The 26,990-nt window shown below is 45.9% G+C and overlaps 1 protein-coding gene across 3 annotated transcripts in view; it reads right to left on the reverse strand.

The window, feature by feature from the left end:
- Positions 1–85: 85 nt before the first annotated feature.
- LOC149360906 (poly(A) RNA polymerase GLD2-like) overlaps positions 86–26,990 on the reverse strand; it is a 59,926-nt gene continuing 33,021 nt past the window's right edge. The window contains exons 6-11 of one of the 3 annotated variants that reach the window (XM_089572535.1): positions 19,875–19,938; positions 15,942–16,220; positions 14,513–14,559; positions 4,057–4,306; positions 346–487; positions 86–281 (exon numbers count right to left, since the gene is read on the reverse strand). In XM_089572535.1, coding sequence (XP_089428661.1) covers positions 122–281; positions 346–487; positions 4,057–4,306; positions 14,513–14,559; positions 15,942–16,220; positions 19,875–19,938 — 942 coding nt within the window. In that variant the 3' untranslated portion in view covers positions 86–121. Of the gene's footprint in view, positions 488–4,056; positions 4,307–14,512; positions 14,560–15,941; positions 16,221–19,874; positions 19,939–26,990 lie in introns of all 3 variants that reach the window. The other 2 variants (XM_089572537.1, XM_089572536.1) reach the window with 2 other exon arrangements.

The raw sequence follows: 26,990 nt of genomic DNA on the forward strand, positions 1-26,990 counted from the left end.
AGTGTAATGCCAGACAATGGCACTGTGGGTATGATGATAAATAAAATAAATAAATAAATAAATAAATAGAGAGAGAGAGGGAACACAGGGTAGATAAAACAGTCTTCATTTCGAAAAACTATTACAGCAGCAGTGCTGAACATAATTTTAATGTACACTCTCGCTCCTCAGGCACACAGCCAAGGCAGACCAGCTCGGTGCATTGGGCAACAGTCTGTGGCACACACATTTCTCCCGAGATCAGTTTGTGGAGGCACCACTGGTGAATGGTAGGCTCGAACCTGGCCACAAAAAAAAAAAAAAGAAAAGGAATCGAAGACAGTGGACAGACGATTCCTCCCTCACTTGCCCGGGGCTGGCAGCAGCAAACACTCGGGGCCGCGGCCGTCCTCCAGGCACTCCAGGGTGCTGTGGAAGGCACGCACAATCTGCTGGTATGCGTCCCAATCGTACACCGACCGGGCAGTGTTGGTGTGGTCGAAGGGCTCTGCGCAGAGTCAGAAATCGGGTGGACACTTTAACCTCTGCCTTAAAGGGGTTGCGAAACACTGCCTGGGGGAATACCGGCTATACTTCAGGTGGGTTCTTTATGTCACACAGATGCTGACTTAAAAAGAATTACAGGAATCGATGCACAGGAACGGGAGTTATTCAGTGAAGAAATTTCAAAATACAAGCAAACAAAACGCTGCCCTCAACTCGATTTTGGCGGGGCTTCCCACTCCTATTTCGCTCTCCCAATGACGGCACCTGGCGCAACCAATCAAAACAGCCAGCCAGAGCATGTCGCAGAAGTTTGTACTCCATGGTTGCCTGCTCTCTCTAACCCGTTCTTGCTGAGACTGGCAGCGTCGTTTCCATGCCAGAGCACCCCTGGTGGTGTATTTTCATTTTACTTGCTTTGCAGGGCTTTTATCTAAACCAAGCAAGTTGTTTTTGTTGATCTAATATAAAACGCAGGCAGGTGACAAAATGTGTCTCTATTTATTCACACAATTTGCAGTATATTTACTGTTTGTCCGGTCATCAAGCTTGCGCCAGGTGATGTCATATCCGCTGCTAAAAACCCGCCACTGTGTGGCGACACCATCAGAGCCATTAAGTTGTTTTTGGGAGGACATTAAAATATTAAAAACGGAATGTACGCGGTATTACCGACCCTAATAGCACCATTATAACTCACTGTATGCAATCAACAGGCAAAACAGTTAACTAAGATTGTGTTTCTGGGCCCCTTTAAGAGCATGACGCGGCAGTGTTAATGGATATTTGCTGCTTTCTTTCAAAATTAGTGCCTCCTTTTAACTGCACGCATCAATACACATACTACGGCCCGCAATACACCACAAGACACATGAGGTCCCCTTTTAAAGAATTCAAACAAACGTGCCTCACTGGACTAGGTGTAGCGTGTCCGACTAGAAACCAAAGGCTCCTGGATTTGATTGCCAACTAATTACTCGAAGTTTCTTTTCATCAAAATTTTTACTTTACAGCCTTAACGTTATAATGACATTTCAGCCACACCATGGCCTCATGGTCTCAATTTCCACAACCCTATAGGGGATATTCAAAATTCCGCAAGTGCGCTTTCCCACATAACTATGTTGCCCCAGACAAGATGGCCGACTTCGCTATAAATGAACTACGTGGTCTACAGGACAGGCGCTAAAGGTGTGGATAGAATGTGAGAAACGTATTTTGGAAGAATCAAACAAAAAACCAGTCTTTCTTGCTTTGTTTCAGCTGGAAACGCATGGTCAGCCATCTTGTTGGGGGCAACATTGTTATGCGGGAAAGCGCACTTGCGGAATTTTGAATATCCCCTATTGACCATTACTAATTTACAGTGTGACAATCCACCCAGCTTTTCGTGAACATCCGCTCTCTAACACTGCCACATTATAAGTGCTCCCAATGCAGTGCTCACAAGTTGTGCAGCAAAAGACAAATACAGAGCTACCACTCAAGAGCCCCTCTCCTATGCAGAAATCAGAGCGAAGTGCAGCGAAAAAAGCCAGTGCATCTATCCCTCAAATAAGCTGCAGAAAATGTCCCCTCATTTCTCCTGGGCACTTTGAGCGCAAACATTTCTAAAAGCCTACTCTCAAACAAAACAGCCACGCAGATAATAGCGCTTCCTTAATTTATCAGATTATTCACAGCACACTCAATTTCACTACAGTATGTCTTCATCATTCACTACGCACGAACATGTCTACTAAAACACAGACTCTTGCTTCCTACAATACACACCAATTATGGTCGACAAACATTGCAATTTACAAGTCCTTATTTGTGGAACAGTCTTGATTATAATGTTCAAATTTCACCTACTCTTCATGCCTTTCAAAAGCAGATGAAACATTTTCTACTGAATTCATCCTAGTCTATATTCTTTAGTGATTTGGTCTGTGTTTTTTGTCCAAAAATAACACGTTTACTTGATGTTTTCACTAGAGTCCAGTGCCTACTGCTGTAACATGCTTCATCTTATGGGGAACAGCGCAACAAAGGCAGGACACACACACAGAAGACAAGCGCTGACTAGCAACTGATTTTATTGAAAGACAGAACGTGGAATATATGCAGGCAAAAATAAAAAAAAAACCTAGTCAAACCTAGTTGTTGCGCTGTTTCCCATAAGATGAATACTTACAAACTCGCCCAAATTTCAGCTTTACTCAATGTAATATGCTTATTGCTGAATAGTTGCGTTATTTGTTGCTGTCGTCTACACCTTATGTATTAGCTTATAGTGGTCGGGACCCTTAAAAAAATTTTGCTGGGTCCCTGAAGTTGTGTGTTTGTATTTCATGTTTTATGCTAAATAAATACACTTTCTTTCTTTCTTTCAAAGTGGTTTCTTTGTGATTACCGCTCACTAAGCCATCCCCTATAGGCTATGCCCACAGTTAACAAGTGGGTGTACTGTCTTTTTTTCTATGATCACATGTAGCACGTGACGCACGCACAATGACGAGATTCGGCACAGTGCTGCACAGAGGCAGGAGTTCCCTACCATGCCCACACTGGCAAGAAAGCTTCCCTTCAAGAAAGCATGCCCTCACAAGGCAGCTTCTCCTACTCACTTTTGTGCGAAGGCGTGTGAAAGCTATTGTACCGGCCCTGTCTTCTCTGCATGAAAGCTTTTCATGATTTCGTTTTTCTCTCCTCGACTTTACCACGCAAACCTTCCACAGCTACAGTTGCGCTGGCTCACCATGGTCAGTGATCAGTGCTAAAGCTGTCTTAACTGAAGTACACGTGAAACAGTTCGTCTTCTCATGGAAAACCAACTAAAGATTCTTGCATTTTCAAACAGTCCAAAAATTTCTCTCAGCAAAGAACAGGAGTTTAGTGCCCAAAATGTTTAGTGGGGATAGGTGAATTTCACATGGTGACTATGTCTAAAACCTCATGTACCATTTGAATATCACATGGTGATCATGTCTAAAACCACGTACCATTTGAATATCACGTGTTCATCATGCCTAAAACCTCACGTACCATTTGAATATCACGTGGTGATCATGCCTAAACCCTCATGCACCATTTGAATATCATGTGGTGATCATGTCTAAAACCTCATGCACCATTTGAATATCACGTGGTGATGATGTCTAAAACCTGACGCACCATTTGAATATCACGTGGTGATCATGCCTAAACCCTCCTGCACCATTTGAATATCACGTGGTGATCACGCCTAAAACCTCATGCACCATTTCAATAACACGTGGTGATCATGTCTGAAACCTCATGCACCATTTGGATATCACCTGGTGATTGTGTCTAAAACCTCATGCACCATTTGAATATCACGTGGTGATCATGCCTAAAACCTCATGCAACATTTCAAACATAACAACACTCAAAAAACAATTTGGTTTTCCTACTGCTTCAACAAGCACTGACACCGCACAGGGGGTTTCTTTTCCATTTTGCCTCGATCAAAGTGCGGCCGCTTGGGATCAGCTGGATGGGATCAGATGACCCTGGGATCAGCGACCAGATGCCACTGATCTCAGGTTGCGAGAGTTGCCCCCCACACACCTTCGATGCAGATGTACTTCCACTGGGCGCGGCCTGCCCCCGGGGTGCGATGAGCGACCGCCTCGGCTCGGCTCAGGGGCGCCCCCAGCCGCACCGAGACGCAGCTCTGCGAGAAGCTGAACCGGTTGGCGTAGAAGTTGAGGAAGCCCACAAAGAGGGCGCCCAGGTTCTGGGTGTTGCCGGACTCCCACCGCGGCAGCTCCTCGCCCAGCCGCAGCAGGCGCACATCTCCATCGCTCTGGAAACGGCCCTGCACACAGGGCGAGCAGAGCCGGCAATTTTTCAGTGGAAAAGTGATTCACAGAGCACCAGAAACGGAGGTAAAAAAAAACAAGAAAAGAACACCACATTTAATTTTTGAAATTTGGTCAGTGTTCTTTAACACATACAACACAACCTTGCAACTAAAGGAGTTACGCTCGGGGAAAATGCAAAAAATTAACAGGTTATGGTAGACAGGGCCACGAAGTGGTACCGTTGAATTAGGAAAAGCAGTTGCGTGTTCTGGGGTATAATCCACTACTTTACTCGCTTGTGTAGACCGGGAAGTTCCAGAAGTGAAGTTTGTGGTCTCTTGTGAACACTGCAATGATGAAGCCACACCCGGACCCTGTTAGGCGAGTGCTTTCGTTAGCCATTTTGTCAGGGCTGGTCATACAGCCCAATGCTACTCAAACGGTTTTAAATGCCGTAAACTGCAGGAATGGCAGCTGCCTAACTTGCGAAAAGCCAAGCCGATGGGAGGCCGCTTCCTTTCTGCAAAGCAGAGCCAACATGTGGACCCCTAGGTTTTGGAGAGGGGTGTGAAGAGTCAGTCGCACATTGCTTGACAGCGAAGAGGGAGTGTGCACAGAGTAGTCGTGTCGGCTGCATGTTGGCACCCATTTGGTTGTCGCCGTCCTCTAGTGTGCATAGCTTGAGTTAACTGTGCACGAACAGCTTTGTGGAATGCTAGCGACTAAACTACCTCGTGGCCACTAGTATGCTACTAGTCATCATCACCATCATCACCCTGACTACGCCCACTGTAGGGCAAAGGCCTCTCCTATGTCTCTCTAATTGACCCTGTCCTTCGCCAGCCGCGGCCACCATATTCCTACAAATTTCTTAATCTCATCCACCCACCTAATTTTCAGCCGCCACCTGCTACGCTTGCCTTCTCTTGGAATCCACTCCGTTACCCTTAAGGACCAGTGGTTATCTTGCCTTTGCATTACATGCCCTGCCCAAGCCCATTTCTTCCTCTTGATTTCAACTAGGATATCATTAACCCGCGTTCGTTCCCTCACCCACTCTGCCCTCTTCCGATCTCTTAACGTTCCACCTATCATTTTCCTTTCCATAGCTCGCTGTGTTGTCCTTAACTTAAGCTGAACCCTCTTTGTTAGAGAGAGAGAGGGAAAGGCAGGGATGTTAGCCTCCACGTTTCTGCCCCATAGGCGAGTACCGGTAGGATACAGCTGTTGTATACTTTTCTCTTGAGGGATATTGGTAAACTGCCATTCACGATCTGAGAGAACCTGCCATATGCGCTCCACCCCATTCTTATTCTAGTTATTCCCCTCATGATCCGGATCAGCGGTCACTACCTGCCCTAAGTAGACATATTCTCTTACTACTTCCAGCACCTCGCTACCAATTGCGAACTGCTGTTCCTTTACTAGGCTTCTGAACATTACTGTGGTTTCTGCATGTTAATTTTTAGCCCCACCGTTCTGCACTGCCTGTCAATTCATTGATCATGCTTTGCAGTTCATGTCCTGAGTGACTTAGCAAGGCAGTGTCATCACCGAACTGCAAATTACTCAGGTATTCTCCATTAACTCTTATCCCCAACTGTTCCCATTTCAGGCTCGAGAATACCTCCTGTAAGCAGGCAGTGAATAGCATAGGCGAGATCGTGTCTCCCTGCCTGACACCTGTCCTTATCGGAATTCTATTGCTGACTTTATGGAGGACTATGGTAGCTGTGCAATCGTTATAAATATCTTCCAATATTTTCACATAACACTCTTCTACACCCTGATTCCGCAATGCTTGCATGACTGCTGAGGTTTCCACTGAGTCAAATGCTTTCTCGTAATCAATGAAGGCTATATATAGGGGCTGGTTATATTCTGCGCATTTCTCTATCACCTGATTGATTGCATGAATATGGTAAGGGGGCTTTTTGGTGTGTTAACATGTTTTGGCGGGCTAGTTGGTAAAGCATCTTGAACAAACAGCACGAACGACGACAAGCACAAGAGACAAGGAAACGGACGAACACAGCGCTGACTAACCATTGAGGGTTTATTGCTGATCATACAAGTATATATACATAGATGTCAGCAGTGTGGAAAGATATACAAAATGCAATCTCTGCTGATTTCTAGCGTGCTTTTGTTGCTGTTTTCACATTTACGGTTTTTTGCACTTTGTATATCTTTCCACACTGCCGACATGTATGTATTTATACTTGTATGATCAGCAATCAACCCTCAGTTGTTAGTCAGCGCTGTGTTCGTCCGTTTCCTTGTCTCTTGTGCTTGTTGTCGTTCGCACTGTTTATTCAAGAGGCTTTTTGGCACCAAGAGGGGAGACTCGACTCTGCCTTTGGTGGAGTGACAGAGGAGAGACCAGAGAGGGCTGACCGTGGCAATGCCACCAGTCTGAAAAACGAAGTGCCTTCACGCTTTACATGGGCTAGGTCAGTTAGAGTGACAGGATTTCACGAGGAGCGAGCCCTGGCCTGACGTTCCTGATGGCTTTGTCTGACAGCGACCACCTTGATCAATTAGTATGCAGATCAGGTGTAAATGAACTGCGCTACACATTCTGTGAACATTTCTAGTCCGTTCCTGCAACATGCAACACGTCATTGTGGTTTCCACGTTCGTGGATTGCTTCCTGTGAGTTGTAAGCGGAAAAGAATCAAGGCACGTTCCACCCAACTTTAGTCTGCCACCTGCCGGTTGGGAATGCCCGCATAACCTCAACGAAAACACATTTTTCTTGCTCAAGCTTGAACATCTTTCTTGCTCAAGCGCATGTACTGATAATACCAATTTAGCCGCATACTGCACTTGTATGCCACATATGCGCTCTATAGAACGAGCGCTCGAATGACAGGCCTTAAAATACAGCCCTGCGCACCAGCGTGTCTTGTACTGCCCGCATGGTGGCCTGCTCTACGAAACTTTTCTTTTAAACGAGCCAGTTGAGGAAGGACGCAACCACAACACAGGGCCAAACCTTCAGAACTGGTCCACAGGCCTCCCGAGCTGGATTCTTTAAGGTACAGTAGTGCTGCCTGGTAGCATCAAAAAAGTTGGCTGGGTAGTACCCCAGTGGCTCTGCCTTTGGAGAGACATGCACCTCGCTGGCTTTCTGCACCGACTCCTGCTTTCCCCTGTTTTTGTGGGAGTGTGTAAAGATTCGACGTGCATCACGGAACTTGTTGTAAGCCAGCTGTAACCTAACTCTTTGAAATATAATGCTGCACGTGCCTTCCGGCGAAACGTGGAAAGCATGCAACAGCAATCTTGCCACATGCAGCCCACGATCTCGAAACATCTTCAACTGTCGGTGGCGCTGCTTGCGTCGTAGGCTGCCACGAACAAGATAGCAATCCCAATGGTCAGCTCTGCCATTCTCCTTCACAGCCGCATACTGTGCGATGGCTACTGTGCGATGACCACAGTCAGCCCAGTGCACTGGTTGAGAGAAACACCCTTCATGCTCTGCCGGCACAAAGTGGAAATGTACAACCAGTTCACTGCACCTATTCAATCGTAGCCATGAAAGAAACTGACCCCCCCCCCCCCCCCCCCCCTGCCAACCCACCGTACGGTGTTGGCCGTGCGTACAGTTACACTTTTGTGGATGACGTCACACAGCCAGCATATCTCCCACTAGCAGCTGTAAGGTCATGGGGGCTCATCCCCATGGCTCCTTGCCAAGTCTGTGGTCATTAAGGCATGCCACCGCACTATCAGCATCTGCCGCCTTTTCTCCACCACATGCAACCTGCCAGGCAACGCCATTGCTTTATAAATTGTGTAAGCAGCAAACTTAGACCTTTTCCTGAGAAACTGGAGCATTTAACAGTGACTTCATCATTTCAGTCAAATTGAGCACCCTTCTTGTTGCAAATAAGTTGCTTTTTTGTACCATGTACCGAATGCAGTAAATAATGTGTCACATAAGAGTGAGCTAGGCACCACTTTGCCCGCCGTTTTTGTGCAGAGAGATTTCGCCGCGAGTGAAAAACATCGATTGTTTTTGCTCAGTTTCGAGCGTAATGTGAATCTCTGAAACACAAAGCGATTCCACGATGCCTAGGGTGTTTACCTAACACACGAGAGCATTTGGATGTTACTATTTCTAACAAATCTGACACTTTGTACGGGATTCTTGACATCGTTGTAAAAACTTACCTGCTGGTCTTTCACGCTCGAAAACAAACAGTTTCCCTTTCTTGAGGCCTGAATATACTACTTAGGTGAAAAAATAAATTATTTCAGTCAAAACAAAAAATGGCACCTGAAAGGGTTAAGCATTGTTGCGTTGACACTGTGACATCAGGCTCCCTGCACACAGGTCCACTTGCTTTTTTCCCAGCATTCAGTGGCATCAGAATGCCCCCTTTTTGTTTCAGCAAAACTGGCGTCACTCCGTTTTTAACGCGAGGGCCAGGAGAACTCACTGTGTAATGAACAACACAATCACAGCGCCGATAACTCTGCAGCTCTTCGGCCGATCGCCATCAACGTGGTGACATTAGGCCTACGACTACGGCGCAGTACGCAGCCATATGTGACACTCGCATTAATGCAGATGCCGCTGGGGCTGTGCTCGCTGAAACGGGCTCCCCAGTGCATAGCTGCTGATGCGGATGATGATGACAGGTTTTAGCCTCATTAAGGATTTGGTACCAAAACTTGGTAATAATGAACCGGCTTGTGACTGTGGGATTAAATTACGTACACTATTCCGAAATATTCGGCAATCTGAAATTCGTAGTGCCGAAAGTTTTTTACACTGAAAACATAGGCAGTTTGGCGGGGATTTCAAGAAAAATTCGTAAATCTGAAGATTTCGTTAATCAAATGTTAGTCGTAACGAGATTTTACTGTGCCACTCAGCCACCACAGCCGGTGTGCCAGATGGAAAGAGGTGCAACGTTCTTTTACAATGTCCCAGCTCTGGAGGGTCCGTGACTGTGCTCCAGTTACCGTATTTTCCGGTGTATAAGACGTGACTTTTTTTTCTTCAAAAATCTTGCTGGTGTGTCTTATACGCAAATTTTTTGTTTTTTCTTTGTGAGTTCAGAAATTACTGACGTTCATGTTCAAGCTTTTCTCGCCAGAAAAATTTCACTACCAATCACGCAGTTGTAACACGGTTAATACTTCAGTACACAGATCGCCGTGTGCAACTCCTTTAGGTGAACTTTATCATGAAACGGCGGGGATGACGACTTCTGGGATCATAAACACGCAGCCGTTTCAGAGGCCCCAAGCAAAAATAATGTGAAACGCCAAAAGATGGCGACAATCGCGCTTCTCACCATTGTCAAGACAAGTCAAGACAAGCCGGTGTTTTTTTTTTAGTAACCCTTTGCAACTTTGTTTGCTCCGTGTACGTAGTACGTAGAGAATGTTTCAGCTGCATTGCCTCCAGAAATGGGCGAACTTTTGATAGTGCATCCGAAGACGAAGACTTCGAAGGTTCGAAGTAGAAATAGAATGTTATGGACCTATGGGAGAGTTCTTTCGTTTTTTCTTTCTTTTTTGTTAAAACGTGGGTGGCTATGGCACGAGTGTAGCCTTTTTCAATCCCTTAGCATTGCTTAAGAACTTCTCACAGCTACGGTGCATTTCGCGATGGTCGCACAAGCGTGTTTAATTAAGCCTAGCTGGGTAAACTGGGGTGCGTCTTATACACTGGTGCGTCTCACAGTATACCGCGTGTCCCAGCTAAATGTAACCAAACTTTTAAAAAAGGCAAAGTGTCCCAGTCCAGTGAAACCAACTGAGGGTTGTTCATAGTCGCGTGGCCTAGTCTTGAGTATTTTTTTCGCTAATCAAAGTTAATGAATTAGTTAAGTTTAATTATCTAACTTTTTAATTATTGACTTCAGGAAGCAAGTGTCAATGAAAAAGTTTTAGATCGCCTCGAAAAACCGTTAGTAGTGCTGTTTCCATCAAATTACGATTTACCTAGCTTCATTTATTGGCCTTAAAAGAAAGTTATCACGTGACCAGCTGCTCGCTCACTTCTCTGCCCCAATGTGCACCCAAAGTCTCATCGAGGAGAGGACTTCAGAAAAAACGAATTTTACTCTTTAACTCTTTCGTTACCCCGCCACTGTGCTTCGATCACCGGTGATCGAAAAATTCGAAGCGCTACGGCAGCGCGACCACGGCCTCTACGGACTTGCTGAGTCATTCGGTTTGTTGTTCACACATTGAACTTCAACTTCCTGTTTAGTTTATATTTTTGCCAAAAAGCGGCAATTTTTTAGACGCGCTTGAAGTTGGGGGTGCGGCGTCAGACGCTCCGAACAAGCCGTCATCATTGGGAACGGCGCTCGCTCAAAAAAACCCCGTTCCACTCAATTCCGCTGCGTTTGCACCACATATTTTTTATGTATTGATTAGCATGGACCCTGACGACGATGCTGTATCGTCAGGTATTTTTTCGAAGCTCAAACTGGGCGACGAGAGCCCAGAACGCTCGCCTGTGCGTTCAGATTCCTCGTTCCGGTCTGTTTGTGCGAACCAAGCTCCTCATTATAGCCGTTACGGTGATGTGGCGCCATCTAAGTTATTCTTCAGAGACTACATTTTCGGTTTCTGCATAGAGTACAATTTTCCCATGACGCGCGAATTTTTGAAACGCCCTTGAAGCGGAGAGTACGGCGCGGACGGCGCGCGCTCGGAAAAACCTTGCTGCGTGCAATTCTACTACGTTGACTGCAATTATTATCTATGCTACGAGTAGCAGAGTCTCTGGTGACGATGTTGCATTGTCGGATTTTGGTTCATACGCTGTAACTGCGCAAACTGATCCCGGAACGTTGGCCTGATAGTTTCACTTTGTTTTTCCTGTCCGCTTGTGCGGGCGCATCTGGTTTGTTGTTCAGACGGTTAATTCCATTTTCGGCCTAGTTCGTAATTTCCCCACCGGTCGTGCATTTTTGAAGTGCCTTTGGAGCATAGGCTTATTGCGACATAATACGCGGTGAGGATAGCGTCGCGTCGAGGTCGGGCGCTTCGTGCGCTCGGAAGAGTCCCGCTGCACGTGATTCTTCAGTCTCTGCAGCAGCTGATTTTCAAGATCCTACGAGCAGCAGTGACTCGGACGAAGATGTTGTAACGTTGGATTTCGATTCTGCAGCTAGATCGCAGCTATTCTTATCGCATACTATATATCGCAATATCGCACCTATACTTTGTTGTGTTTTATATTTTTTTTTCAAATTTTGACGTAAATTAAACAAGTTTTGATTTGTATTTTTTAAACCACGCTTACCAAGCTTTCGTTTGGTGCATAACATTACACTTCCAACTTTTTTTTTTTTGTTGGACTGTAAAAATCATATCAAGGGCACTCTCAAACGAGCCTTTTCAAGAGGCATAAGGAAAAAAAATTCTAGCTCAAAAACTATTCAAGTTATAATTTTCAAACTTTAATGCCATGTTTTAAAAAGAATTTGAATTGTTCCGTAATTTCAAGAAATTTTTTAGTACAAGTGTTTGAAAGTTATTGTCATATAAACGCAAAACTTTTGTTCTTTTTTATTTTTTATTGTGTTTACTGATTTTTTTTTTCACAGCATTTCAAGCAGAATATGTGTTCAAATAAATTTTATTATAAAGCGCATTCTATCTCAATTATTGTTATGCATTTTATATAATTTTATCTATCACACTTTTTCTAAAAAAAGTTTTTGTCTGACATATGAAAAATGGTCGTTTTCCCGTGGTAACGAAAGAGTTAAGGCGCGTCTTGGGACGTTGAAGTGGCACAGTTGTCATGTGGAAGCTTTTTCTCATTGTGCGGGCTATGGTTAAAGGCCGGTAAAAAAACTACTTTATGTAAATATTACTTTGCTGCAAATGTCTCATTAAGCTGTTTCTCAAAGCGATCTACAACTTTTCCATTGACACTTTGTTCCTCATGTCAATAATTAAAAAGTTAGCTAATTAAGCTTAACTAATTAGTCAACCTTGAGGAACGAAAAAAATACTGCAGACTAGGTCACGCGACTCTAAACAACCCTCATTTGGTTTCAGACGGCCAGGGCACCCTGTGTTTTTTAAAGGGATACTGAAGCGGTTTTCGAATCAGCTAACCTTCTAGGGTTTTGAAGTAGTGTCATTGCTGATCACGTCTGTGAAATTATTTTTTCGATTTTGGCTAAAACAGTGGCGCAATCACCAATTAAAAATGCGATGTTTAAATTTCCCGCGCCCCGCGCGAGCGCCGGAGAGGGGAACAGCGGAGAAGGAAACCTCGTCCATGTCGGCCAGCGTGACGTCATGTTGAGGAGCCGGGGATGCTTCGGCGCACCCGGGCGCGCTTTCAGCGGGCCTTGTTTCTCGTGCTGCATGCGTTGTTCCTCGTACTGCGTGCGTTGTGACGTACAAAGCGTGTCAGCCGACCTTGAGAATCAGATTCAACAGGTACTACTCTGCGTTCGTGTCCACAAACAACTACGGCCGCGACTGTGTCGTCTTCCACTGTTTTCCGCAAGATCACAAGCTCGCAGCGCAACCGCTCGCTGCTGTGAGAAAGAATTCAAGCCGACTAAAGCAATCTTACTCTGCTCGAAACACTTTCGTAAGAGCGGCTACAGGCAGAGCTTGTCCTAGTGTGATCTCTGGAGATTTCTGTCGAAAAGACATGGCTGAACCATGACACAGTTCCATTGATTTCCTCGCGCATAAGAGGCGTGTCACCATTCCGAAGAAGCGCCTCTTTTAAAAGTAGAAACATGCTCACTTAGCCCCTGAAGAAACCTTACAGAGGCTTAAGCATGTGTCGCTCTCCTCAGCTTAGGTGCGGCCAGACCGCCTGAGACGTGCTCAGCAAGGCTCGGTTAGTGATTTTATACTCGGTTCGACATGTCCAAGCAAACAAGCAAGCAAGCAAGCAAGCAGAGCAAAGCACAATAAAGCAAAGCAAGCAAGCATCGAAGCTCTTCATATGCGGCATTTCGTTTAATCCTAGCTAAGCAATTAAAATGAAAGCGTTCGACGTTGATTTCGGATGCAAATTTATGACAGAAATAAATGCCAACCGAGTTTTTGCAAAAAAACACCGCAACCTTACTCGGTTTCTTCATCAAGTTGTGGCAGCGAACGAGTTGCAGCTAGCTTGGCTTTTAAACACACATATAGTTGGCAACTACTTCACTGAACCTAAACTGCAAATCTAAGAAGGGTGAACGTTTCCGAGGCAGCGATTAATATTTTCTGACATCTGCTGAACGCGCCAGGAGTGAAGCGTATTTGTGCGCGTATTTGGCTTGGTTTCCAGCGCACCATGATTGCGTCACTATCTTGTGGTCACATGCCTCGCAGTGCTTGGCCACTGCGCTTCGCTAATTTTGACACCAACTTTGTGCTCCTTCATCGTTTCCTTGAAATACTTTCTTGCCCCAACCTGCAACGCCGGGTACTGAGAACAGGATTTTTTGTACACAGTACTTTGGGCCTTTTCTTTAGGATGATGCTCTTCCGGGCGAGCCAGGAGGCGTTCGGTGGTGGCAATTGACTTGAGTATTGTTCGCACCCCTTCCTTTCCGAGAATACGAGCCGAGGTTGTGCTGGCACCTTTTACGCATGGTCTGCATCGAGTCTTTCACGCTGGCGTATGCTTGTGCTAGGCATAGAATTTTTTGCTTGTGTCTTTTTAGGTTTCAGGCGATACGTGGAATGAGCAAACTGTAGTATCCTTTTCTTCGGTGGTCAGTAAAAAAAAATAGTCGCCGTATTCGCTTTTACAACGACACGGAAAGCTGCGATCTGCCCTCAGCGCAGCGCCGGATACGCATTGGCAGCTTCTCCAGTCCTCAAAGTGACGTCACGACCTCTCTTGACCAATCACGGGTGGCGGCGCGCTGCGCGGCGTGCCCCGCGGCACAGGCCGCATATTTCAGCTAAAAAAGGCAATTCGCGCTTGTTTTTGCCTTCATTGGATGCGATATTCCAGTATACAGCATGAAAAACTATAGGATGCCGCTGCCAGCCCGATTTTCAGAAAAAGTGCTTCAGTCTCCCTTTAAAAGCTTGGTTACATTTAGCTGGGACACCTGGTATATACAGACTGGATGTATGGCGGGTGCATATTATACAAGGGTGTGTCTTATACACCAGAAAATATGGTACTCCAAAGGTGGCACAGTGCAATGGCCACGGCAACATTCTCTGCCCTGGAAGAAGAAGAAGAAAGTCCCCCCACTCACGGGATGCATCTTCTGCAGGGAGGGAAGCACAGCCGGCTCAGCGCCACCTGCACGACACGACACAAGGCATCACATCAGCACCTCTCTTCTCTCAGCGTCCAAACACTGCAAATGGTGGCATTCATGCTCCACCACCTAGGTTTGTCTCGCCACGCAGACCACCACAATGCGCACACTTCTTCCACACTGCCAAAAAAAAGTCACAACACCTGTGTGACAGGGGCAAAAGTGGTTATACAGTAGCCAACCGATATTTCACACTCCAATAATTCGAACTAGCGCGATATTTCGAACTTCGCTGAGGAACCATCACGCACCTCATAGGAACGTGTACATTTTCACAACTGATATTTCAGGCTTTGCGGACTCTAAAGGTTCAAATTTTCGGACTAAAACACACGCCAACAATATTGTGGTGATCATTTTTCAACAGAAAGTTTGTTGTTTTGCCCTAATATTGACGCGAGCAGGCATCGCTGTCACTACCACCACCCTGTTTGCCTCCCGCGTGAAAGGCACCATCTTGGATTTAAACGGAATCAGCTTGGCAAGCGCAATCGGACTGGCTTGGATAGGCTTGGCTACTTGTTCTCCATTGTTGCCATTCGAGATAATGAGATGCTCTCCATCACTGTCGAGATGGCCTACAAAGAGCCCGCGATCACACTGAAAACGGTACAACGGTACAGCGGGACAGCTGCAGCGTCCGCCACGGCTTGGACACTGCACCCCGCGGTGCGGGGCGGCAGACGCAGTAGACAGGGGGAGGAGGGGACTGCATCCTCCGTTGGCGTCTTCCCGTAGGTTACCCATGGGTTACCTCTCGGTCTTTGCGAACACAAACTGACTGTTCTTGCTTCGTGCAACGAATGCATCATTCATTTGCGGCATGACCACAGCCGCGTCGCACTGTCTGCTATCATGACGTGATAGGGTGCGCGCAGGAGGGAAGCACTGCTATGACTCAGATAGAATCTAATATTACCGCTTTCAGGCGGAACATGGGGAGTAACAATTTTCACCATTTTGAAACCTGGTTTTTCGCACAAAAGTTTATTTTTTTAAGTTCACGAATTTTTTTAAGTTCACGAATTTTTTGCACTGTAATTCGGAATGTAATTTCGGACTTCGCTATCTGGTGCACGGAGGAGTTTTCCTTCATACACAAAATCTTCATCTCTGATTCTGCAAAATGTGATTGGTTGCTAATAACCGAGCCAATAAGGATGACTGCACCTAGGTGGCCCCTCCATTTTCTAATCTGCTCAGAATGGCAAAGAACCCCAATAGAATTAAGATCTAAAACCCATTAAAGTAAACAAAACAGTTCAACTTATTAGATCAAGAGGGGGACGACGATAGTATCTATGGGATCTGCATGCACGCATCTCCCTGAATCGGCCACACAGAGAGAGGATGATGGACGCACACTGCAGGTACTGGATGACCATGAGCGCCAGGGAGTAGCTGGACAGGGTGCCGTGCTTGGCCTGGTTGATGTCCCGGCCCGAGGCCCACGCCTTGACGGCCAGCACCAGAGGGCAGACGCGGGGGTCCAGCTGGGCGTAGCACTGCAGCAGCCGCGTGTTGCGCAGCCCCACCGCGTTGTTCACGTTCAGGTCCACCTCGACGCCCGTGGACCGGTCGCGGAACCGGAGGATGGGCACCTTGGCATGGATCACCTGGGGACGCCCACTCTGGCACCAGCCTGCACATGGACAACAGCCACCCTGACCCCCTGGGAAGCTACACACCCGAACCACTCTTTTGGGAACTGCTTTTTAATTATTTATTTATTTATCCATACTGCGGTCTTGAACAACAAAGACCATTGCAGGTGGGTACATAATTTGTGTAACACCAAAGGACAAAAAGAAAAGAAAGAAAATACAGCAGACAAGGCATCACCAGCAGCGAAATTACTACATCACAAGGTATCATACCATAGCATTAGAACACACACACTACAGTCATCAAGCCAAGCATATAACAGGTTATAATCAAGCACTTTGAGTAAATAAGCACAAATTACTGAGGAAACGAACACTCAAAAGTTTGTCACTTGTTGCAGCAGCACCTCAAAATAGGACAAATAATTCTGCATACTAATTAGTAGGACACTGAGGACCAGCACGGCAAAATGGGCTGCTGGAGAACAAAAAAAATCGGAGTGTCACTCAAGCTCCGCTTCTAAAGGGATGAGGCAGCAGCATCAGTGGCTCCCTTAAGCGGCTTTTTAAGGCGAAAGCCTTTATTGGCTCATACCATCGTCCAATGCCAGAGGGTGTAACACTTTGGCTGCATGTTAACTCGGGAACTAAAAAAGATAGGAGAAAACGAATAGTTGCTTCAGACAGAGGACGAAAAAATAAACCCAGAAGCCACGTTTGATGACTGTAGATTAATTAGTTAATTAATTACAGGCAAAAATGTCAGAATTGCGTCGTAACAGAGCGGACGTCGATGTAGCCACGGGAACAGTGTGACGTCACATCTACAGGAAGTCGTCACGGCATAGTGAAAATTGTCACAGAATGGTCAGAAAAATGTCGGATTTGTGTGAAATTAGATGGAAAAATGTGCAATTAGGTGTAATTAACGCTTAAGATCTGCCGAAAGATGTATAATTTGCGTATTGATATAGCCACGGGAACGCTGTGACATCACATCCACTGGAAGTCGTTACGGCAAAGGGTCCTCTTTCGCCTCTCAACACTTTAGTTGCCAAAGTGTCCTCGCAATTTTTGTTCACACATAGTCACTGTTCTTTGTTTGCCTTCACAGAGTTATATCAGCTACCATCACACAGTTTCCACACTACAGTTTATGCACATGTCACACTAATTAGTATCTCACTAATTAGTGTGTCTCCAGTTCACTCCACTAATTACCGTGTTACTATGCTTCAAACTAAGCAAACACATCACCTCCTTGTACCTCAGAGAAGTCAACGTGTCAATGTGGCCTAGTCCAGAGCATGCCTGGCTAAAATTTATGAGAATTTTTCTTTACGTAAAATCAATTAGTACTTTATAAATTTAAGAAAGAAGCAACAGCCACAGAAACCAAGGGACGAGGGGATTTTTTTAAATTTATTTATTTTGTGGTGTTGATCAATTTAGAACATCACTGAGTATGTTATCGCTTAAATCTAATTGATTAGAAAAGCAGAAGAAAAAACAACCACATGCCGCCGGTGGGATACGAACCCACGACCTCCGAATTACGCGTCCGGTGCTCTACCTCTGAGCTACGGCGATGGCTGTCAAATCTTCTGTTTTGGGGGGTATTTATGTTTACAAGTAATCTAACCTTGAGAGTGTTCATCAGCGCCACCCACGTTCATAAGCGGCGGACGTGGAACGTCCTGAGTTACCGCAGGTGTGACGTAGAACGTCATCGAACGGAGAGGGTGGAAGCTGCGTGAGAACCCTCTTATGCTTCCTATGGCGTCAAGGCTGCCAGAACCGAGGCCCTCGCTAAGCAATTAAGGAAACAAGGGAAAGGGAATGAGGGGCTCGTTATAAATATGAAAGAAGCAATTTAAGTCATTTGAGGCACACATCTCCCTTTAATTCACATTCCAAGGCCTCTCTTAATTATTTTTATTCCAGACATCTGTGCCTGATGTCACAAGTGGCGAGGGGTTCTCGACAACAATACTGCTGGGTTAAACAATGGTAATGCCAATGCTGGGTTTTCCACTGAATGCGAGCCATAACAGTATTGAGAAGTTTGCGGAAACGACGTTTCCGTGGCTTTTTGTTTGCAGTTTTGTTTGCCAAGCGCCATCTAGTCTTTGCTATCCGATGCTCAGTTCGGAACTGTGCGGACTGCCTGCAGAATCTGTTGTATACTTCGTGCACCGTCGTGTGGCAGGCTGCGTGCTTCTTTTGAACGCGAACAAAAAGCAGTGGGCAAGCACAGACAATCCTACACTGCAAGCTTCAAACTTCAAGTGGGAAAATACGCTGAGGAACACGGTAAACAGAAGGCCGGGCACCACTCTGACGTCGATGAAAAGTGTGTTTGCTGGTGGTGTATGCAGATGCAAGACCTCGCCGAGACTACCCGAATGCGAAACGCTTTCCGTGGGAAACAGTGCAAGTTCCCAAAACTTGCAGAGGACCTCGTAGAGTATGTTTGCACTACTCTAGGAGCCACGGCTTTGCGGTGTGAAACCGTTCACGTGATAAACGAGCGTGATGGGGCAAGCAAGACAAAGCAAGCACTAGTGGAGCGCCTCCTGCTGCTTTCCCGCCACAACCACACCATGGCCTCCGTGACCAGCTCCGGCAGGCGCCATCGGCGCTGCCAGAGCTAATCATGGAGGCCACACACTGCAAGTAGGCCCCAAGGAATGGCACCCATCTCGCACTGTTACCTGGAGTCACATGACTTAACTGCGGAAGCGACCACATGGGCAAGTGGTCGAGCACAAATTAAAAAATTTAATGCAAACTGCAGCCGTGCAGCCTGCGCGTTACAAGCGGCTACCACAGGATTGTCGAATATAGGGCTGGAGGCTGTCCGAAATACTGGTCGTCCTTATACATCTTGTTCATGGGAGCAGTGACAGTGCCGTACAGCTCTCCAAATAACTGAGTATGTCTGAATTATAGGCGTCCGATTGATCGGTCAATGCCACAGCAATGCCACAGCATCAATGCCACAGCAGCCGCTATTTTGTTGTCTATGGTGCATAGCGAAAGGCTGCTGGCATTTCGAAAAGGATTATCGCCTTCTGCTCCAGCCTGTACGGCTGAAACTACGTGCCGGACAATAAAATGCCGTCCGTGACGTCTCATGACTGCCCCCTATACCAAACACTACCTTATTGCTGCTGTCATCTCGCACCTTATTTTGATCATCTTCATCATTTTATTCCAACATCAACATTACAGATGCTGAGGACCGTCAACAAGAAGGCTCTAACTGGGCTTGACAGGGTTCACGGCCCCTAAAAGCATGGCATTGGCAAAAAAACTAGGATACAAACACAACGCATCAGACATGGGAGGATCTGGCACAAAATCAAGAGATAAGCAAAGACAATTACAAGATGAGGAGAGTGTTTAATGAAGCATACAGTGTACGGTGCAATGCAGAAAAAGGTAGAAAGTGCTATTACTGTGGCTATGATACATTTACAAAAAAAAACAGTATTGTGGCTATGAAACAACTCGTTTGTTTAGAAGCGACGGGAGCATACTACGTAGCCTTTGGTAACCATAGTTAGTGCGTGCTCCAGAGGCCCCAGTGCAGAGCTTCACTTGGAGCCCCTTTCTGTGGGTATTCATTGACTGACCGCATGCAACCACTAATAACCTTCAGCCGGCCTCGTGCAGAAACCACCGCTCACCCGTCTTGGCCAGCAGGCGAGCCACGTGGTTCAGTATGGCCATGGCCCTGTGCCGCTGATCCACCTGCAGAGAGAAGATAACACAACATCCCCTCACATGCACGCCCGCCAAGGCAACCCACACATTCCAACACCACCAAAGGCCGAGTTACACACACCACACAGGACACCATTCCCCAACCGACTGTCTGCCTTGAGCACTCACTCTTAAGGGGGGGGGGACACTGGTCTTCGAGACCAAAAAGTGACCAAAAAATCTATTTTCAAAAAGTGACATTAGTGGAATCTCCAGCTATTATTCTCCAACTGTAGCCGTTTTTTCCTTCAAGAAATCAACATTTTGACCATCATATTAAATTCATATCGTGTCGGGTGAATTTATGCAGGAGCAGACAGTGTAATGGCAGGAAAATCTTGGACCTCTGGCTGTCTTAGTATGTCGATATCTCACCATCTAGGACAGACAGAGATGTCATATTGTTTTGCTAAAGGAAGTTGAAGGCACAGCGTGTGCAACAATCGAAGCAGGTTTGTTCTATCGCTCTTCAAAAATTTATTGATGCACTACATTCACTACTTGCATATTTATATTCCGAGTGCTGTAAAGTTACTAATGAGGGTAAAATGGAAAAAGGGTTCTGCTTATTGCACTCTTTACTCACCACAGTATGTAGCCATGGACTGAAAATGATTTTTTATTGAGCAGATTTTTTTCAACAAGCTAGAAATTAATGACTAATTAAAATTATTTATCTTGGGAATTAAATAATTTATAAGAAAGGTAATTTTATAGTTGAAATCAGTGTAAAAAACTGAGCAAGGTGGTACAGTTTCATTAGGATTAGACTAAAAGTAAGCAAATAGGTCTAAGACCAGTGTCCACCGTTAAAAAGAGAGACCACCAGTAACCCATCTTCCTCGCGATGTGCGCCTCCCAAGCTCGTTTTCTCACTACATTACACCCATAACCGAAGTTCTTTCTTTGGTCTACAGTCCGCCGTGCCTGTCTCTTGGCGTTGCCGCTATAGTAACCTTTTCCAAAATGCTTCCTCTCTGAGCTTAATCTCATTTCAAGGACTACAGACACCTAATTTTAGCTGCAGGTTTCTTTCTTTCAAATGATGTGTCATACATCAGAATACATGGATCCCCATGTGCTATTTGCCTACGACTGCTAAATAAGTTATAGCTAAGTTTCTTTTCTCATGCTGTTTCGGTTTCAGTTCCATCAACCGGACGATGGCAGTGACATGTAACTGGCCTTTAGGCCACGTGAGGCACGAAAAAAACCTCCAATATAAATGCGGATATGTGGTTTTAATTCCCTGCAACACTTAAACCAGCCTGCTTCAACAGATGGAATGACAGAAAAATGGCATACCAGAAGTTCTATTTCCGCTTTTTTTTTTTTGTGATATGGCCCAAAGACCAACTGCAGCAGAACTCTGCTATTATGTTCCTCACTGCTGTGCTTTCCCTGCTGTTATGTCGTTTTCATCCGGTCCCGGCATAGCTCCCATACGATCCAATGCATTGGGAACCTCATTGTTACACTGTAGCTGTGAAAACATTCCCGCATGATAGATACGTCGCAGCCTGGCACCTTAACCCAACCGGCAACGCGCCAGCTGCCATTAAGACTTCTGCCGAGTCTTGGCCAGGCTTGGCTGTGGAACTGGCTGCAAGAATCCGCACGCGAGTTGGAGAGGCCGCCACTAGATGGCGATCCTCCTCGTGAACGGCGAACTTGTAGCTGTGATCTTCGTCATGCTTTTATGGAGTCACTCAAGTGGAAGGCGCATCCCCTAGTATGTCCAAGCTGGACGCACTACATGCAGTTGACAGGTAGGCAGCGCGGAAAACAGTTGACATTGCCAAAGACCGAAGAGGGTTCAGCTTAAGTTGAGAACAACGCAGCGAGCCATGGAAAGGAAAATCTGATAGGTGTAACGCTAAGAGACCGGAAGCGGCCGGAGTGGGTGAGGGAACAAATGCGGGTTAATGGCATCCTAGTCGAAATCAAGACGAAGAAATGGGCTTGGTCAGGGCATGTAATGCGAAGGCAAGATAACCGCTGGTCCTTAAGGGTAACGGAGTGGATTTCAAGAGAAGGCAAGCGTAGCAGGAGGCGGCAGAAAGTTAGGTGGGCAGATGAGAGGAAGAAGTTTGCGGGGATACAGTGGCCACGACTGGCAAAGGACAGGGTTAATTGGAGAGACATGGGAGAGGCCTTTGCCCTGCAGTGGGTGTAGTCAGGCTGATGATGATGCCAAAGACCCTGGTCTGCCACTGTCGACACTTAGGAGCATCGTTCAAAGCATGCACAGATAGAAGGGAATGCCACGCTCTTCGCCCCGAAAGCTAAGCACGCTCGTGGCGGCAAGCATGGAAACCTCGACGAGGCTCTTGTCTGGTTTCAACAAGCTCGCGCTGCCGGTTTCAACTTCGACGGCAGCATTCTGCACTAGTAGGCAATGGATATAGCCAACAGACTGGGCATCACTGACTTTGCGGGGCATCAAATGGCTGCACCGACTGTTTCCGGATCTGCATCGCCATGGATGCTGCTGTCGTGACGTCGGAGTGCCAAAGTATCGCCAACATCATTGCGAACTCGGTCGCGAGTGAAGGCGCTGACTGCAATGACGGCGAGGAGCACGCGCCGCATGGTTCCGGGGAGTTGGCAGATCCAATTTTTGGAGAAGCCGTCACGGCTTTGGACCTCCTCCAGAGACTCCGGAATGTTTTTAAAAGTGGGGGGGGGGGGGGGGGGGGGCAAGTATCGTCTTTGCTTCATCATCATCATCAGCGCAGGGCAAAGGCCGCTCCCATAGTCCTTCAATTAACCCGGCCCTCTGCTAGCTGCATCCACTTGACTCCTGCAAACTTCTTACTCCTAATAATTATTAATGTTTCAATTCATTGTAGTCATTTCAATTTTACATAATTGCATCCTCGCTTATACATTTTAAAAATGGTTGGAAATTTCATAAATACTGAAACCTGCGCAGACCGCACAAGTGAGTAAACGGATTCGAAAGCTGTGAAAAAGCATTTTTAATATTTCTGAATTCGCGCTCACACTGAAGCAAATGTGAACTGATATATTCATGAAAGTAGACATGAAAGTATATGCACTAGGTACAAAACTATGGTATCACAGACTGACGAGCTTATAGGCTAGCATAACAAGAGGACGTTGGGCAGGAGAGGTTTTCAAAGGAGGCTGAAGGTTGCTGTTCGCTCTGCCGCTCTAGACACGAACTCTTTCATAGCGGCGTCCACATGCAGGTCCGCAACTCTCTTTGCACGTCGAGGAGGAGAAGGTGTGTCAGCCTCCTCTGCGTCATTCGATTGCGCAGAAATGTTTTTACTCTCCTCAGAGCACTGAAAGATCGCTCTCCTGAAGCAGCTGGCGCAGGCAGAGAAAACACGAGTTGCAGACACCGGACAACCTGCCCCCTGACCCCTCGGTTCCGGAGTCCCTGACCTCCTACACAGGTACGTCGCACCTCAAAGCGACGCTGACGGCAATGCAGCCTTCCAGGCTATTAAGAAACACGGGGTGCTTTCCAGTGAGCGAGAGATATGACAATCCACCATTCTCGATTGCTTTTTAAGTCCTAAGCTCGCTTTGCGGAGATAAATTGTTTCAAGTAAAAGCTGCACAGTTTTCTGTCTTCATTCATTTTCGGAGCTCTCCTCACTGTAGCATTTTCCCAGTTGTAACATTTGTTTTTCCCTGGTCTGGTGAAAAACGTATGAACGGGGTTCCACTACACACCACAGCGATCTTTTGGTTGATGAAGTTGTCACCTGATCAACAGGAATGCAAATATTTCCTCCCATTTGTGAAGGGGCAACTTCGAAACCCTGTTACTCAACTTCTATGATAGGCAGGATAATCATTTTAACCGTAATGTATAGCTTGATGGCAAGAGGACCCCATGGCATGCATTCCAGCAAGCTCTCTGCCAGAAAATGTCTTGAAAGCTTTTGGCAAAAGGTTACATAACATATTATATAAGCCCACAAGAATTTACTTTACATAGAATTAAATAACATAATTGGAATCAGCACACAAACAAACACATTCCCTTAATCCTTTCAGAAATATGACTTAATCAACAAATATTTTTTTTTATAAGACCAGCTTCCCCCCTTAATGCAATCATAACGCAAACTTAATGAAATCAGCTTTAAAACAATACAGACCATTATCAGCAATTCCTGCAACCGTGCAATGCAAAGATCATACGCTGTGTTTAGTTCAGTATGCTTTTGAGACGTGTCGTGTGTACACCATTAACATTTTTGTGCATTTGAGTTTTCTGTTATGCAATATGCTGACCTGCATTTCAAGCTGTCCTTGAGGCAGCTTTTTCCTCGCGCTTCCAGTGTGACATAAATGTTGATGTGATGTGATAAAATTAAATTTCATTTCAATTCACCTCAACATTAATGGAGGACGTGACTTTGAAATGTCCAAAAATATAGTAAAAAAACTGTTTGTTTTTTTAAATTTTATCCTTAAATTATTTAAAATTTTATCTTAGGCACTGCATGCGTTGGTCGACTCCGCCCACTGTACAGGAAGAATTAAAAAAAAGATGGCGGGAGCTGGACGTTAACCTAAATTAGTTAGGGAAATCGGCCACACAGGGCAATAAATCGAAGTTTCTAAGAATGCTGGCAAAATGTAGATCGAGTTCCCGTGGCAAAAAGATGAGTTCAGATTCCTCTTCACTGCACCTTTAAAGCTGCGTCCAATTCGAAAGGTGTCTGCTGTAAACACGGCGCGATCTCACAATTTTGTGACAGCCGGCGGCTCCGGCAAATCGTGGCGAGATAAAGTGAACATGCTGAACAACAGCCCTCAATGTCAAGCGCGCGTTGTTTACACAAGGTTGAAAAAAAAAAAAAACGTGCAGGACGGCGTGGGGTCAGGCATTTTCGCTCCCGATCTCGATCTCACCAAATGGCTTGGGGGTCTGAAGGTCCTGCTTCCTCCATAGCACTTCAGGGTAGAGGATGTTTTATAGGGTTTTCGTTTAAGTTGCTATGCTCCACTCCGATGCTCAAGCAAGCCACCGCCGCCGGCACTACTGTCAAGGGCGCGCAACACCTTGGCACTCACATTCCCTCTTGACCGAATTCCCCCTCAAAAGCCCCCACACACACACACACCAAAGATGAGAACGGGAGAAGTCACATGATGAGCACTGCTTTCCCTGTAGGGGGAAATCCGTACAGTGAACTCCCAGGTTCCCCGGGGTCACTTGAACGTTATCACAGTGCTCTTTGGTGTTTCATGTTTGCACCTACACCCACCTCCCGCAAGTATTCTCATCCTAGTTATCTGCGTGCACTTCTCCTAGCGTTTGGTGCGCCCAGTGGTGGTCCAGCCATTTCAAGTTCTGGAGCAATTTTCGGAGCAGAAAAATATTCATTTTGGAGCACCTTTGTATCAGAACAACAATTCTGGAGGAATCCCGGAGCAGTACAAACGTAATAAAGGAGACACCCAGAAGCGGTTGTTACTAGTGAGACAAGGTTCAGCTATGAAGAAAAAAACAGAATAAAGGTGTATACTAAAAAAAAACGACGACAAAAACATTTTATTATTGCTGGCAGTTTCTTGCACGCATTTCGGTCAAGTGTACCTGATCAAGTCCAAAGAACACGTTTTCTAGAAGCAGATTTTCATGTTGGCATGATCTTAATGCTTCTTGGAACTTTTCCCAACCTCTTCAAGCTCGCGAAGAGAATCGGCAAGGCTGGAATTCCCTTCTTCTAACAAAGCTTGGCCTCGTTGTACCTGCTCCAAGTCTTTGTTTTTCAACCCAGTAGAAATGACCTCCTCAGCCCTCTTCAGGGTTGATCTACATAATGCAACCTTTTCTTCGAGTTGCTTCCGTGACCGTTTTCCAACAGAGTCACCTCCGTCATCCGCTGAATTCTTTCTTTTGAGGTCCACTTCTCAGCTTTGAATTCTTTCTGTGTACCTAGCTCGTGCTCTTTTTACGCTTTGAAGAAGCTGCGGTGACAAAGGCACCTTTGTGGCATCGCTGCCGTATCTTCTCAAATACGTCTTCACATGTCGTAACCCATTGATGCTCTCGATGCACAGCGATGCCCGACTTTCAAGCATTTGTTTGTTTTGGCTGAACCCACACTCACAGTCAGCATTGCCATGGGGTAGCGATAATAACGCTTTTACCAGTTTTGAAAGCAACGGGTATTTAGTTTCACCAGCTGCACTCTTTAGTTGGAACAGCTGTGCCCAGCGAACATCTATGCGAGCTTCTGCAAGATGAATGTTGTTAGCCAAGTCACATTTGAGCATATGCCACTCATCTACTAATGCAGACACTTGCTCATTTTGGATGACCTGTGGAAGTTGCGAGGCAAGCACCCTTAAAGATCGCACTTCGGCATCTACACAGCCAGGCTCAAGTCCAAGAATGCTCGCACTTTGAAGAACTTTGTTGTTCAGAGGCAATTTGTGCAGTAGGTCTTTCGCGCAAGCCATGTAGAACGCGCGTGCACCAAGACGCAATCGCTTTCTTTGACTAGCATCCCACACCACCATAGCTTGCTCGGTGTCTGTACCCACTTCGGGTTTCATTTTCCAGACTGCCGGGTCCTCCACATTGAGAGTCTTCAAGTCTTCTGCACTTCTGTTGACATATGCTTCACTTCGAAAAAAGCGACTGAGGATTAGCTTCACTAGGGATATCATCTCCATGTGAAGCACATGCAGCAGTGGTTCTTCTTTATGAAATAATTTCTGGAAGCCCGAGAAAAGTTCAGAACAATTTCTTAAGGGGGGACACTGGTCTTAGACCTATTTTCCTTACTTTTAGTCCAATCCTAATGAAACTGTACCACCTTGCTCAGTTTTTTATACTGATTTACACAATGAAATTACCTTTCACATAAATTAGTCGGTTCCCAAGATAATTAATTTTAATTAGCCATTCATTAGTACCTCTGTGCAAAAAAAACTCCTCAATAAAAAATCATTTTTAATCCATGGCTACATAGTATGGTGATTAAAGAGTGCAATAATCAAAACCATTTTTACTTATTACCCTCATTAGTAATTTTACAGCA

The sequence above is a fragment of the Amblyomma mixtum genome, chromosome 2, assembly GCF_055824585.1.
Source record: "Amblyomma mixtum isolate Tamu chromosome 2, ASM5582458v1, whole genome shotgun sequence".
In the NCBI taxonomy this organism is placed as follows: domain Eukaryota; kingdom Metazoa; phylum Arthropoda; class Arachnida; order Ixodida; family Ixodidae; genus Amblyomma; species Amblyomma mixtum.